This window comes from Fusarium keratoplasticum, chromosome 8 (genome assembly GCF_025433545.1).
Source record: "Fusarium keratoplasticum isolate Fu6.1 chromosome 8, whole genome shotgun sequence".
Lineage (NCBI taxonomy): Eukaryota > Fungi > Ascomycota > Sordariomycetes > Hypocreales > Nectriaceae > Fusarium > Fusarium keratoplasticum.
The window spans coordinates 1,242,840-1,256,198 of record NC_070536.1 but is presented as its reverse complement, the minus strand read 5'-3'; the positions used below and the strand labels follow the sequence as shown (position 1 = coordinate 1,256,198).

Here is a 13,359-nt window from a genome sequence, read left to right as displayed (position 1 = left end):
TTGAACAAAGGCCATTCTTGGCTTGCAGGTTCATGGGGAGATTAATTACGCACTTGTTTTTGTTGATCGACGCCTTCTTGCTCTAGCTAGCTCAATCTCTGCAGCGTGACTCGCACTAGATGCTATCTGGGTAGGTATCTATTATATCCATTGCCCCATAGCTTCCTGGGGATTAGAATAAAAATAGATATATATTTATGCGAGATTATATAAGGAATAAGATAAGATATGCTTTTAAATAGCTCTAATATACAATTAGCATCAGGGCCTTAATTATTTCACTTAGCTATGTGCCTTGATATATCTCATCGAGATAGGCTATATAGCAATTTAATTAATAACTTATTTATCTCTTCCGTAATACCCCGACTATAAAAATGTTTTATCTGTCTAAAGTATAAAAGAAAAAGAACAGGCGATAGCCCTTTTATTGATTCTAATTAGATATTACATATTTAGACCTGGTTGTGTAAACCTCAGCTCTTCCTTTTCCACCGCAGTCATCACCAATCTGACCATTGCATTCTACATTGCATTCCTCCATACTAGTCTTGGTAGCCCCTGGAGCCATCTCCTTGCCACAAGTGCAGATTGAGCCTTCACTAAGAGAAAAGAAGTCGGCTTTCATAGTGACAGTACACATACTTGCGCACTTTTCTACAGACATACCCTTCGAACTGATATTATCGCCACCTGTAATGCCACGTATTATTTCCTTGTTGCCATCTTTGATGAAGCAACCGAGACTGGCGTGCTCGACACGTAGCAGTTCTTCACTGCCAAAGACTTCAATAGCATCTTTGCCACCACAAACATTCGTCGTGTTGCCGTTGCAGTGAATGTTGCAGTTTGAATCGTCTATGCGCTGACTATCCATGCGCAGGCGAGAGTCGCATAGGCACGAGTCGCCGTTCTGCAGTCCGAAGGCGTACAGCGACTGAGAGAGACAGTAGGATTGGCAGGCTATGATGGACATGGGCTCGACATGACTCACTTCGTCTAGCGTCAAAACAGTGAGGTTGGTAGTGTCTGCCTGACGGGCATAGCACCCGAAGCGCCAGTGCGGAGGAATTTCCCTTTGATCTGCGAAAGCCTGCTTGGTTGGTCCGACACAGTAGGTCCGTCCTGGGATAAGATCTGTGGTGCAGTTGTCTCGCGAAACAGATGGATTGGCAGCGGTGAAGAGAGGAAGGCTGATGTGGTGCTGGACCAGAACTAGAGCACAGTCATCTCCCTTTTGAACCGTATACCAACGTCCACAGTCCTCAGTCGTCTCTTCAGCCAGACTGGCACCCTTGGGAGGCGGAACAGCCTTGTCAGCATACTCAGAGTATGCTGGGTCTGAACTTGTGGTGTTGACGTCGTGCTCGTACTTGCCCCCAGGCGTGGTTGTGCAAATGACGCTACCGAGGGTCTCTTGGGCAGACTGGATATTGCCGCAAAGCTCATGTATCCAGGGGTTCAGAAAGCGGATGTCGGCTGGCTGAAGGCCGGTAGCGACCGAGACAGACATGCAGCTGTCGCCTGGTTGGAGTTTGTATGTGCTACACTGGAGCGGTAGACAAATTGACACGCCTTGGACCATGTCGTTGCAATCGAGAATATCAGGGTTGCCCATGAAGATGGCTGCTGAAGAGACGCTGTACTTGACGGCCAACGAGTCGCAAGTATCGCCGGGTTGGATGGTGTGCTTGACGTTGGAAAGACAGAAGGCGGGCTCAGCCGACTCGGAAGGGAAAGGAGAGTCTTTGGTAGTAGTTGGCTGATTTGACAGAGAGCATCGTGAGACGGCTGCCTTGAGAGCGTCTTGGTAGAAAGGCTCCTTCTTGTAGTACGAGTAAGGACTCGCCTGCATCATCTTCAGCCGGCCGCTGTAACAGTCAGAACAGAGTTCGCTGTTTGGCATCTTGTCAAGAGTATCAGCATCGCTAAAGTTGAGGATGACGTCTACTGAGCGTTAGAAGAGAAACAGAGATGCGTAAATGTCAAGATCGCTCACCGTTGCAGTTCTTTCCAGTTTTCTGGTCAGTTTGACATGTCTCGTTGATACCATATGAGATAAAAGAGCCCATGATACCGGCGGCGGCGCCATTTGCCCACTTGGAATCACCGCAGTAGGTATCGACGGCTGACCGCCAATCCGAAATGGCTTGCGCGCAGCCCGCGTCGCAGACGGAGTCGACGTCGACATCCATAGGGAGAATTCCATGATATGAAGCCCTTGTCCATTCGCTTGTCGCGTTGTCGCATCGTACAAGAGCTGTGAGCGCGTTCTGGCAGGCCTCGGAGAAGTCATCGATACCAATTGTATCCTCCGAATGGATCTTGTAGCCTGCAAAGGTTCGCTGGCCGGTGACATTCTTGGAACCTCCAAGCCAGGCGAGGATCGAAGAAGCAAAGCCGTTTCTGTTTGGCTTGCCCAACGTCGGAACTCCATTCAAAGGACTGACCATCTCTACACTGCCGAGCGTGACGAGATCCTGGACCCAGACATCGTAGCTCTGCTCTGCGTAGAAGATCTTGTCCTGGCAGTCATGTCGACCCGAGTTGAGGCATGTCTGATCATAACGAGAGGAGAAGGAGTAAAGGCCAGCGCTGAGAACATGGACTGCTGACGAATCTATGATGCGCAATGCCCAAGCGACAGCGCAAGACTTGGCGTTCTTGGAAGAGCAGTCGTGGAACCCGGGATCGTTGGGGAATGCGCCTGGCGTGAAAGGAGCTGGGGCTTCGGGAAAGGACTGAAAGTAGGGTGCCTCGGTCTGAATGAGACCCATAACGACGTTCTGAGCGCCTGAGAGCTGGTACTGATACAGTACGCAGTGCTCTACAGAAGTGCCCCAAAGCCATGTAGGGCCCTTGCTCTCGACAAGCATACCTCTTCCCACGTAGATGTCAATCTGGGTTTGGTCGGCTGTATCGAAATCATGATCTGCTGTCCACATCCAGACGTTTTCGAAGTACCCAGAGGAATCAGGGGTCAGGTGAAGCATGAGAGATGCGGCGACACAGTTCTTGTTCACTTTGCCAGAGAGCTTCGGGCAGTCTTTAACAGTGAGATCAGTACCTGCTGCGCCGCCAACTCTGAAATGGGTATCTGTTAAGAAAGGTTAGCTGGCTTGATCAAGATGGCCACTATGAGAATGAACTTGGTTACCCCATAGGCCTACAGAGCCTTGACCGGATTCATGCACATTCCATTCCATCATGATGGCACCGGCTGCAGCTCCCTTGACCGTCATCATCATGTTCTGAATCTCCACAGCACCAACTTGGCCGGGAAGACCGACACGGACTGCGACGCGGGGATGCAGAGCATCAGAAAATCTGGACCCAGTCGCCATGATCTGAGGCCAAGCCTGGCCGATGACACGAGAACCAACCGGGATCTCAACCGTGTCTGTGATGATGTACACACCAAAGGGAATGTATACAACGGCAGACATGTTTGCGGCTGCGGAAAATAAATGCTTCAGAACTGCAGTGTCATCCGTCTTGCCATCACCCTTGGCACCGTAGGCCTTGGCATCGAGGATCTGACTGAAACCCAAATCATCATACTTAGGACGACGCCTAGTGAAGAATTGACTGCGCGCACCGGTAACGAGAGAGGGGTCTCTCACGGGGCTGTCAAGGTTGGCACCGTTGTGGAAAGCGGTAGTACCATTGGCGCTGGTGACTCTTCCAAAACCCCATGTATCAACGTTGATGGTTTTGGGACCACCGCGTAGAAGAACCTGCTTCTTGAAGCTATCTTCAACGATGGTGTCCACATAATAGAAACCAGAGTTGCTCAGCAACAGAGCGGTCGAGTTGTCGGACACGATCGAGGTTGACACGGCGACCTCGACGTAGTGCATTCGCAGGTCGGTCATGTGGAGTGAGCCGATTCCCTGGCCAGTACCCATAGGCTTTGAAAGGTCAGTCTGTTTGACCTAGGTGGTTTATCGGAAATGAGAACTTACACCTCCTGCGCCGCCCACGATGGTAAAACCAACCTTGCAGTTGTCAACGACAATGTTCTGCATGGTCCAGCCCCAATCCCAGTGGATCTGGATAGCCGTCTCGGCTTCTTCGAAGTAAAGACCACTAGCTGTGAACTGCTGGTTGCCCATGTACGCTCTAGTCATCAATTTCTTCTAAGTCAAGTTGATCATGGATGCAGCAGCAGATCTGGCCAACTCACCCAAATTTTCCTCCAACAAAGTAAAGATCGGAAAGAAAGCCACCACTTCCGTTCTCCATGTAGATTCCCTGTAGTCATTGCCAATGGCGTCAGTAAGTCCACTGTGTCAGAAACCTCATCTCATGACTGAACATACCTGCTGGGTTGTTGAAGGATCATCCTTTGGCTTCGTCATGTAGAAGTGGATATTTTCGAGGGAAGTGCCTTGGGCAACCTGCCAGTGAATCCCACAGACTTGTGCCTTATCAGGAGTTGGGCGAACGTCGATGATGAAGTTTCGGACACTACGCAGAAAGTTGTTCTGGTTCAGATACCTTGAAACTTCAGGTCAGCTTGCGGCTCACTCATGCTCCGTGCAATTTACCATTGGGACGTCTCTCCTGTATAGACCTGTGTCACTGCTTAGAGGGTGGTTCTCGCTAGATTGTCCTTGGAGGCTTACATTGGAAGTAATCACACCGAGACCGACGAAGCTCGGTGCTGCAAGAATGGTCGGAAGGTCATGCGGCTGTATAGTAGCGACGTCAGATATGACTTGGCAGATAGGATAGAGGAGAGCAACTTACATTGCCAATCATCTCGGTATTGTAATACTGAATGATGGACGAGCTGACTTTGTATGTGCCTGGGGGGAAGTAGACGGTTGCTGGGTAGATGGTGCTGCCCGTACATTTGCCTCCACCACATCGACCACCGCTTGAGATGGCCTTGTTGATGGCATCCGTATCATCAGTAACACCGTCACCTGTGAAACACAGTTGGAAAAATGGCCCCTCTCCTCAAGTCAGATCTGCCCCGAGGGGTTACTTGCCTTTGGCGCCAAAGTCTTTGACATCTCGCCAGACTTGGTATCCAGACGGGGCAAACGGGCTAGAGCCTCTTTGAGAGATGGTCGCCATCCACCAGTCTGTGCTAGCTCTCTTCCGAAGACTCTTGTCCTTGTCCACAGCAGGCTCAGCGCTATCGGATTCGTTGGCACTGTAGCGGAAGGCGGACGGTGGCTCTTCGACATGCCTGATCAAGCCTGAATCGTACTGAAGCATGGGAGGCATCATGTTGGTATCGTTGACCTTGTACATGAAGTTATCCTTCAAGTGTTGCACGTCAGCAGCGTAGCCACCGTTAAGGTCCTTGGAGGATGGCTTCCAGTTCTCTGAAAGAAGACGCGCAGCCTTGATAAGTTCATCAGGAACAGAATAACGAAGGTCTTTCGCCGTTCCATTCCCCGAATCTCTAGCCTTGAGTGACGATGCAGTGACGTTTCGATAGTCCAGTGGTGGAGGTGGCTTCTGAGCCTTTGCAAGCTCTGTAGAGTTCAGCACTTCCAGACGGTTCGGACGAGGGTTCGCGATGATGGCACGGTTTGCAATAGCCATGGCAGCTTGGCCAGCAGCCAAGAGCTTCCGCGCCTCATCTAGGCTTGAACCATCATGAGAAGAGCTGTTGGAAGCGCGTTTATGAGAATGATGAGGAGAATGCGAATGAGAGTGTTTAGAATGAGAGTGCTGATGACCCGTGGCAAAGACCGAGAGGGTCATGTAAAGCAGGAACAAAAAGAACCGCAACCACATCTTGAGACGATGTTGGTGGCCAAGGAGTGACTATTTTCAGCAATGTCCAAGTCAAAGGAATGGTCTCAGAGAGTAGAGTAATATCATCGACTTGAGGGAGAACCAAGATCAAAGAAGGTAACCCCAAAGCACCTTTACGGCACGACCGGAGTGTCGGAGTTTGAAGAACTCAGGCTACTTACTGAAAATTTCTCGTCACACGGAATCACATCACAACATGTCACTGAGCCGCTTTACAACAGTCCCAAGTGGACGATCTGATTTCCGAGAGTTCTCGCCTCACATACGAGTTAGATGGCTTGGGCCTCGGAACATGGCCAGTTGTAGATGTTCACAACCAACAAAAGTGGGCGAGCTCAACCCTTTGGACCCTGAAGCGAGAGTCGAGTAACCGAATTAGGATGCCGAGGCTGAGAAATGTCCAAGAACCAACACAACTGCCCAGCACATTCTAGGACATCTGAGAGCCTTGCAATTATAAGATTAAGGGTCCATAAACGGCCCGGGCCTTGGCAAGTAATACCCTTATTCGAGTTGGAACGTCAAGCGAGAGATGATGACCTGACAAGTTGAACCATGTTCCCGAGCTATCGTAGAGTTGAAATTTCGGAAGATGGGACAACTCTGTCGAGATGATTTCCTTGTGAACAAAGTACCTACCCTCTTTTGGTCCTGCAAGTCCTCCAAGACGTTTTCTCAACCTCCCATCCATTCTTTCTCTATTTTGTTTCCACCAACACTCGCTATTGTCTGGTTATCTCTTTGATGAACATGTCGTTCGCCAACGGCCGTTTCCGGCTCTTCTTATTACTGTTTCTTATTCTTCAACTTCTCTCTGTCGCTATATATGCAGCTGAGTGCAGCAAGACAAAACTTTGTGCAACTGGTTGTTGCAGTAGTGCAGGTTACTGCGGTACTACCACTGATCATTGCGGCAAAGGATGTCAGAGTACTTGCGATTTCAAGCTCGAATGCGACAAGAACAATCCGTGCAAGGGCAATGCATGCTGTTCCAAGCATGGTCACTGTGGACTAGGTCCAGACTGTAAGTTGTATCATTGTTGCAGCACAATTGACATGTTGACTGTTGGCAGTTTGCAGCAAGGATAACTGTGTTGCTGGGTGCGAGGCAAAGGAAGAGTGTGATCCTGGTGGCTTCGGGGCCAACTTTGCCAACCATACCAAGTGCCCACTCAACGTCTGTTGTTCCAAGCATGGGTAAGCATTCACAGCCGCATAAGCCTCTCTCCCTGGACTGACAGGTACAGCTACTGTGGGACGACCAAGGAGTTCTGCGGCAAGAACACTGTGAACCGCCCATCTTGCTCCTCCAAGAGTAGCCCGATGAGACGAGTAGTGGGTTACATCGAAGGATGGGCTTCTACTAGACCCTGCGACAGCTTCAGGCCCTCAGATATCCCAGATGGCGTCTACACTCACATCAATTTTGCATTCGCAAGCATCGACCCAAAGTCCTTTGAAATCGTCCCAGCATCTAGCAACGACCCGGCGCTTTACCGCGAGTTGACACTCAAGAAGAGGATAGATCCCCACTTGAAGGTTTTCATCGCCATTGGCGGCTGGGCCTTCAATGACCCAGGCCCTACCGTCACAACCTTTTCCGACATTGCTCGGTCCGAGGCCAACCAGAGGACCTTTATAAAGTCTCTTATATCGTTCATGGCCACTTATGGCTTTGACGGTGTTGACATTGACTGGGAGTATCCAGCTGCCGATGATCGTGAAGGACGAGAAGAGGATTACGACAATCTCCCCAAGTTCTTGAGCAACATCAAGAGCGCGTTGAAGCAAAGCGGCGAGAGAAACAGCCTCAGCATCGCTATCCCTGCTTCGTATTGGTACCTTCAGCACTTTGATCTCGCCAAGATTTCCAAGCATGTTGACTACTTCAATGTCATGACATATGATTTCCACGGCACGTTTTAGATCCATGTTGCACAGAAGGACCATTGCTGACCATCTCTTCACAGGTTCTTGGGACACTCCCAAGTCATGGCTCGGCAACCATCTCAAATCTCACACCAATTTGACCGAGATCAAGGATGCTTTTGATCTGCTGTGGCGGAACAAGATCGATCCTGATCAAGTCAACATGGGACTCGCATTCTATGCACGTACCTTCTCCGTCTCCAACCCTGGCTGCATGTCTCCTGGCTGTCTGTTTGATGCCGGCGGCCCTGCAGAGCGCTGCACCGACGCCGTTGGTGTCATGTCCAACCCTGAGATCATGCGCAAGTTGGGGGGCAAGATGGGTCAGGGCGAGCTGGACAAGGCTGCTGCCGTCAAGACTCTCAAGTTTGGCCGTACGTGGCTGACCTACGACGATGTTGATACCTGGAAGCTCAAGCTGGACTTTGCTCGCAGTCAGTGTCTTGGTGGCGCTATGGTCTGGGCCATCAGCCAGGATACTTCTGAGGGCAAGTTCTCAAAGCAATTGCAGGTTGCTACAGGCTACAAGTCTCGTGCTGTGACAACTTTCAACAGCAGCGTTTCTCTTGGTGGTGGTGTCTTTAAGGAAACCACCGAAAACGAGGCCAATGGTGACGTTGGCAACGCTCAGTGCCGATGGACCAACTGCGCACAAACAATGGGAAGTGCAGCCCTGGTTGCCCAGACAGCAATATGTACGAGGTTGCGTCAAACTGACTGACTGACTGCAAATAGCTGAGCATATTCTGGAACTTCAAGCGTTTCGCAACTTTATGGAATTCACAATGAATGTCAAAGTCTCAATAAAAGAACGCACAACACCATCTGGTATTCAGATCAAAGCACTCTTCAACCCTGCGGACAAGGATCAATTGGCAAGTTGTTCCATGTGGAAAACCGAGTTTCTCAAAGGCTTTCCAGAGTGGACAAAAGATGGCAACACTGAGATGCCAAAGAAACAACTGTGTTCACTACTTGGCTCAAAGGGTCACTCATCTCACATGGTGAATTGCGGAGCCAAGCTCAACAGCATGAAAGCCAGAGTGAGTTCCACCTCGAATGCAAAACCGAGGTCGTCCTGGCTAATTAACCCATCTGTCACCAGTTTTGGCAGTTCAGCGACCCCATGGCAGTGGGCAAATGGCAGACCTTCTGCTCTCGGGCGGAAGAAAATCACATTAAAAGAGCGTTTTCAGAATTCAAGTTGGTGAATCAATCTTATCTCTATACAAAAGAAAAGAAAACGAAAAAAAGTCATACTAACACCTTGAACTAGATTGCCGTTGTCTGGAATTACCTTAACCGCCCAGATATAAAGGATAAGCTCGTTGCCACCCATAAAGAGATTGCAGAATGGCTGGTTAATTTAGAGAAACTCTACCGAAAGCAATATCCTAAGACTGAGAAGGTGAATCTCGGCGAGATTCAGTGGCGTGATTTCATGACGGCATATTTCAATCAGATGGTTGCCTTCAGCAAGGACTGGACGGACCTGCGCATCGGTAATCTTCGAGATGCGTGGACTGCTCGTCTTAACCAGTTGAACGTGCAATACCAGCAAGCCGTAGCCGCAAGCGGTACGCAACTTGCGGCTCAGATTCAAAGCCAAAGGGTTGCGGCATTGGAGGCTTTGGATGGTATCACCACGTGGGAGACCAAGTTCGAATTGCAAACCAAGTTTGATTCCGAGCTTTTTCAGCGAGAGTAAAACCAGCTTCGGGGACAGCATCTAGTTTGCAATCTTTAAACTTGAACATAAGTAGTAGCTATAGATCAAGTGAGCAATTTCTCAATTGGCCCGATTGTCGTATGTTTCTAGACTTTGTGTTGGAAGAGTGGTGATATGCCGAGGATTTTTACAGGGAGCATTGTAGGGCTACTGTAACTAATAAACCCTCTGCCCCTCGCAATGCTCGGTCCTCACAACTCAGGCACTCACAACCACGACACGACTTAGGTTTTTACCACGACAATGGATCCAAACCTAGAGCTCTACAGGAGCATATTGCATCTTGATCTAAGAGAGCGCAGACAACGCATGCAGCATCTTCCCACGTCAGAATGCATCAGGGTTAGGAAGATTGTTGAGAGGGAGCAACGCGCCCAGAAGCTACAAAAAAAGCTCGCAGGTCGGGACCTTGTTGAGATGGCTCTAAGTGATCCCTCCGAGTTCACAGGGAGCCCGCTCTTGCAAAACGCTCTTCTTGGCCGAGCTCTCACCTTTCCCGACGAGTGTGCCATGGTGGCCCGCATCACGGGCACGACCTTGCGCACTGGCGAGGTTTTGCTCGATTCTATTGCATACTACGATCAACATAATCTACCAAATGTACCTATGGATGCCTGGAAACTGGCCTATTGCGACTTGTATTACATCGATGGGAGCAATGCGACACTGCAGGACATCTATGAGGAACGCCTCCGGGAAGAGGAGCTCCAAACCCCCGCTGCGCAAGCCAGAGAGATTGTCCGGCGCGACGTGATCAAGTTGGCTCGGAGGAATGCCAAATGGATGATTTCTGGTCTTGAACAACTTTCGGATGAGGAACGAGGATAGGAGATTTGGCAATACAAAGAAACTCTACATACCACCTGGAAACGAGTCTCCCACGCGCCACCAGCTTGGATCCAGCACATTATCGATGCTCAAGAACAATGGGGTTTCGTCTATTACAGGTCCAGAGAGGTCGATCGGAAATACGGCCATGACTGGAACTTATGGTGGATGAGGATCATGGATAACCAGCTGCCCTCTACTGAGAGGAATATGGGAGATGCAACTGTCTACAGTATCCATTGCCAAGGCAATCGATCTTCCCTGCTATATCTCGCAACTGAAGATTGGCCTACTTTTCATGCTAATGACAACTTGGCCGAAGACGACGACTTCCGAAAGTAAGTTATCAATTTGTCTGATCCAGGAATAATAGACATACTAACTACTTGATAGACAATTCAAAGAATACATACAAGACAAAGATGGTCTCTTACCTGCGGGGATCTCACGAAGCACCTTCATTGTTATCCCTGTCGAATTAATCCCCGACTCACCTGAGTGGGCTGAGGAAGATGAACTTGATCCTTACTGGGTTTGGGCATATGATGCAGACTGGGACAGTTCAGCAGAAGAGACGACATTTGAGGGAGAGATATACCAGGGCCGCGTCAAGGTGGCTTACTACTCGCTCAAGTCATGGTTCTATGCCGCTCGCTGGGAGGGCGTGAGTCTCCGAGATATGTGGCTAAAGGCACAGCAACACCCGGACAAGCTGTGGATCTGCTACACAAAATACATGGAGGAGTGGGAGCATGAGCCGTATATCTAAGCTTGAACAAAGGCCGATTCTTGGCTTATAGGTTCTAAAGGAGATGAATTACGCACTTATTTTTCTTAATCAATGTCTTCTTACTCTAGCTAGCTTAATCTCATAGCGTGGCTTATACTAGATGCTATCTATCATATCCACTGCCCCATAGCTTCCTCGGGATTAGACCCGTTCTGTAACCCGGCCTTCGGCTCCGACCCGGCCCCGCCCCGACTACCTTCTCTCTGGCGTTCTCTCTGAGTGTGTATGTAAATGGATGCGAAAAGCAAAGAAAAAGAGACTTGATGGTGCTACAGTGGATCACTTCTTCTTCGAGAGCAGTCCAGCCGAAAATTGTAGATTGATCACCATGTCCCCTTGTTGAGGTGCTTGACTTTCGTGTTGATGAGAAATGTGTGAAGGAAGGATGGTCGAACCGGACCAACTCCCTTTAGACCATGTACAGAACTCGAATGTCCGTATATATAGCTGACCAATACTGGCGGATGATGAATTAAAAAGAGATGAGACGAAAACCGAAGAAAGAGACAAAGACTCGTGAACGACAGGTCACCGAAACAAGTCGGCGAAAACAAGTCCAAGGAACATGGCGGAGGAGAACAGTCCCACCCTGACACAACCACCGCAGCACCTCGGTGCTGATCTGCTGGTCCAGGCCTTCGGGATAATTATCCTACGAAGAACCTGTATCTCGATTTGTTGATCTGTGTTCGTTGTTGACACTGTCAAACCCCCTCTGTTCGGTTCCCGCGATGGCCTACCGCCGTGAGTATGCGGTGTGAGGGGTGGGGGAGTCCTGGTGATATATATTGTATTCTGAGCCCGTTGGCTGCTCGTCTCGACTAAGCAGGCCGCTCGACCCAACACCCCGAAGCTACCCAGATGCTCAAAATCGAGAGCCGGTCGCCCCAGACATTCGGCTCGAGGCTTCAAGCCTGTTAGCTGCTCCCCGGGGGGGTTGTTTGGGGGCTGGGCATAAAAGCCCTTCGGAGTGCTCCAGTGACGCAACGTCTATTGAACCATAGGATCTTCTTCCTCCCTGGAGAGGATGATTAACCGTAGTGTGCTGTTGCTTGGTGCTGTATTCAACAGTCTTTCACAGCAAGAACTCTGTGGATATTCTCCACGTAGCAGTGGCGCCCAACCCATGAAAACGGGTAGGGGGATACTTGGCGTTGAGCGCGATGCTCGCCTTCTCTTCTCTTAGGGTCCTCGTATATATTGACGGCAACACCCATGCTCTTCATCGCTGAAGCGACCATCATTTAATGGAGACATGCTCATGACATCGATTAGCTCTAGGGACTTTGGTGGCTCCAGCAACGTGTGTCTCCCTTTGCCAGGAGTCGTCGGAGTGAGGCCCAAAAATGCTTCACCCCCTTGGCGTTTGCAAAAAATTAGGAGCTTCGTCGTATATAGAAATCATGGATGCTTTTCTGATATCGGGTTCCCATATCTTCTCGTGGCAGCTCAGCACCTATCCAGGTCCACCTGCTCCTTCATATAGGAGGACCTCGGGCTGCAATCGAGGTATCTCTGCTAGGACCGAACCAACTTGTCCTTGCTCTAGTATTTGTTGGCCCATGGTATATGTAATGGTGGATGCAGCAGAGTTTGTTCATGGCTCTGATGAACCGCGAAGGGAATAGTTGGTAAATTGAAAGAGACTTGTCTTGAAGGTGATGGATTTGTTCGCATGTCTCGTTCCATGGTCTCCCAGGTCTCGTATATGAGCGATGAGCGAAACCAAGGCAAGTATATAGTAAAGGGGGATCCAAGTACATAGCCGATTGGACTATTGAGGCTCAGGAAGAAGATGGGACGGACATTGTATGCGAGCATTCGGGAGGTTTTATAATGGCAAGAAACGCTGTCATTGATTCATTTGGCCATTTGATCTTTTGAAAGCTTTCTACTATCATCATGTTTTCCATCGTGTGGTCAAAATGGAGCCCGGAGATGGGGCAAACACTACACGACAAAGCAAGCGAGTTTAGATACCAAGCAGATCCACGCCCAAGCCCAACTCTTCTAGTTTCCATAGTCATGAGAATTGCGGCAGAAGATATTTACAGACAATAGTCTAAGAGAGAATCGTGATTGTCCGGCATCGCCCAAGCTAGGCAATGGGGTTGCCGAGAGATGGGAGTCTACCCTGCAACATGAAGACCATTGCTGGCCGTGGGCTAGAGCACTTCCTTTCTCTCAAAAGCAAGAGAGTCCTGAGCCCAGTATCAACGAGCACAACCTTGCACAAAGACAGAATCAACACCCATTCCGCATCAACATCAAGGCCATGCATACACAGCGAATCATGTTGGGCATC

At 49.6% G+C, this 13,359-nt stretch overlaps 3 protein-coding genes across 3 annotated transcripts; 2 read left to right on the top strand and 1 right to left on the bottom strand.

Moving 5' to 3' along the window:
• Positions 1 to 436: 436 nt before the first annotated feature.
• NCS57_01021400 (uncharacterized protein) lies at positions 437 to 5,562 on the bottom strand (the record flags this gene model as incomplete). The annotated part of the gene is made up of 11 exons (XM_053059964.1): positions 437 to 621; positions 670 to 1,947; positions 2,000 to 3,097; positions 3,158 to 3,911; positions 3,966 to 4,122; positions 4,187 to 4,254; positions 4,323 to 4,500; positions 4,551 to 4,576; positions 4,629 to 4,694; positions 4,753 to 4,931; positions 4,998 to 5,562. The coding sequence occupies 11 exons, from the start codon at positions 5,560 to 5,562 to the stop codon at positions 437 to 439; spliced, it is 4,554 nt and encodes a 1,517-aa protein (XP_052910358.1).
• Positions 5,563 to 6,698: 1,136 nt separating this feature from the next.
• NCS57_01021300 (Chitinase) lies at positions 6,699 to 9,415 on the top strand (the record flags this gene model as incomplete). The annotated part of the gene is made up of 7 exons (XM_053059963.1): positions 6,699 to 6,802; positions 6,859 to 6,975; positions 7,026 to 7,693; positions 7,749 to 8,402; positions 8,443 to 8,750; positions 8,813 to 8,914; positions 8,984 to 9,415. The coding sequence occupies 7 exons, from the start codon at positions 6,699 to 6,701 to the stop codon at positions 9,413 to 9,415; spliced, it is 2,385 nt and encodes a 794-aa protein (XP_052910357.1).
• Positions 9,416 to 9,679: 264 nt separating this feature from the next.
• Positions 9,680 to 11,033, top strand: NCS57_01021200 (uncharacterized protein; the record flags this gene model as incomplete). Its single annotated transcript, XM_053059962.1, has 3 exons — positions 9,680 to 10,229; positions 10,284 to 10,602; positions 10,658 to 11,033. 3 exons carry the CDS (start codon positions 9,680 to 9,682, stop codon positions 11,031 to 11,033), a joined length of 1,245 nt encoding a protein of 414 aa, XP_052910356.1.
• Between the last annotated feature and the right edge of the window lie 2,326 nt (positions 11,034 to 13,359).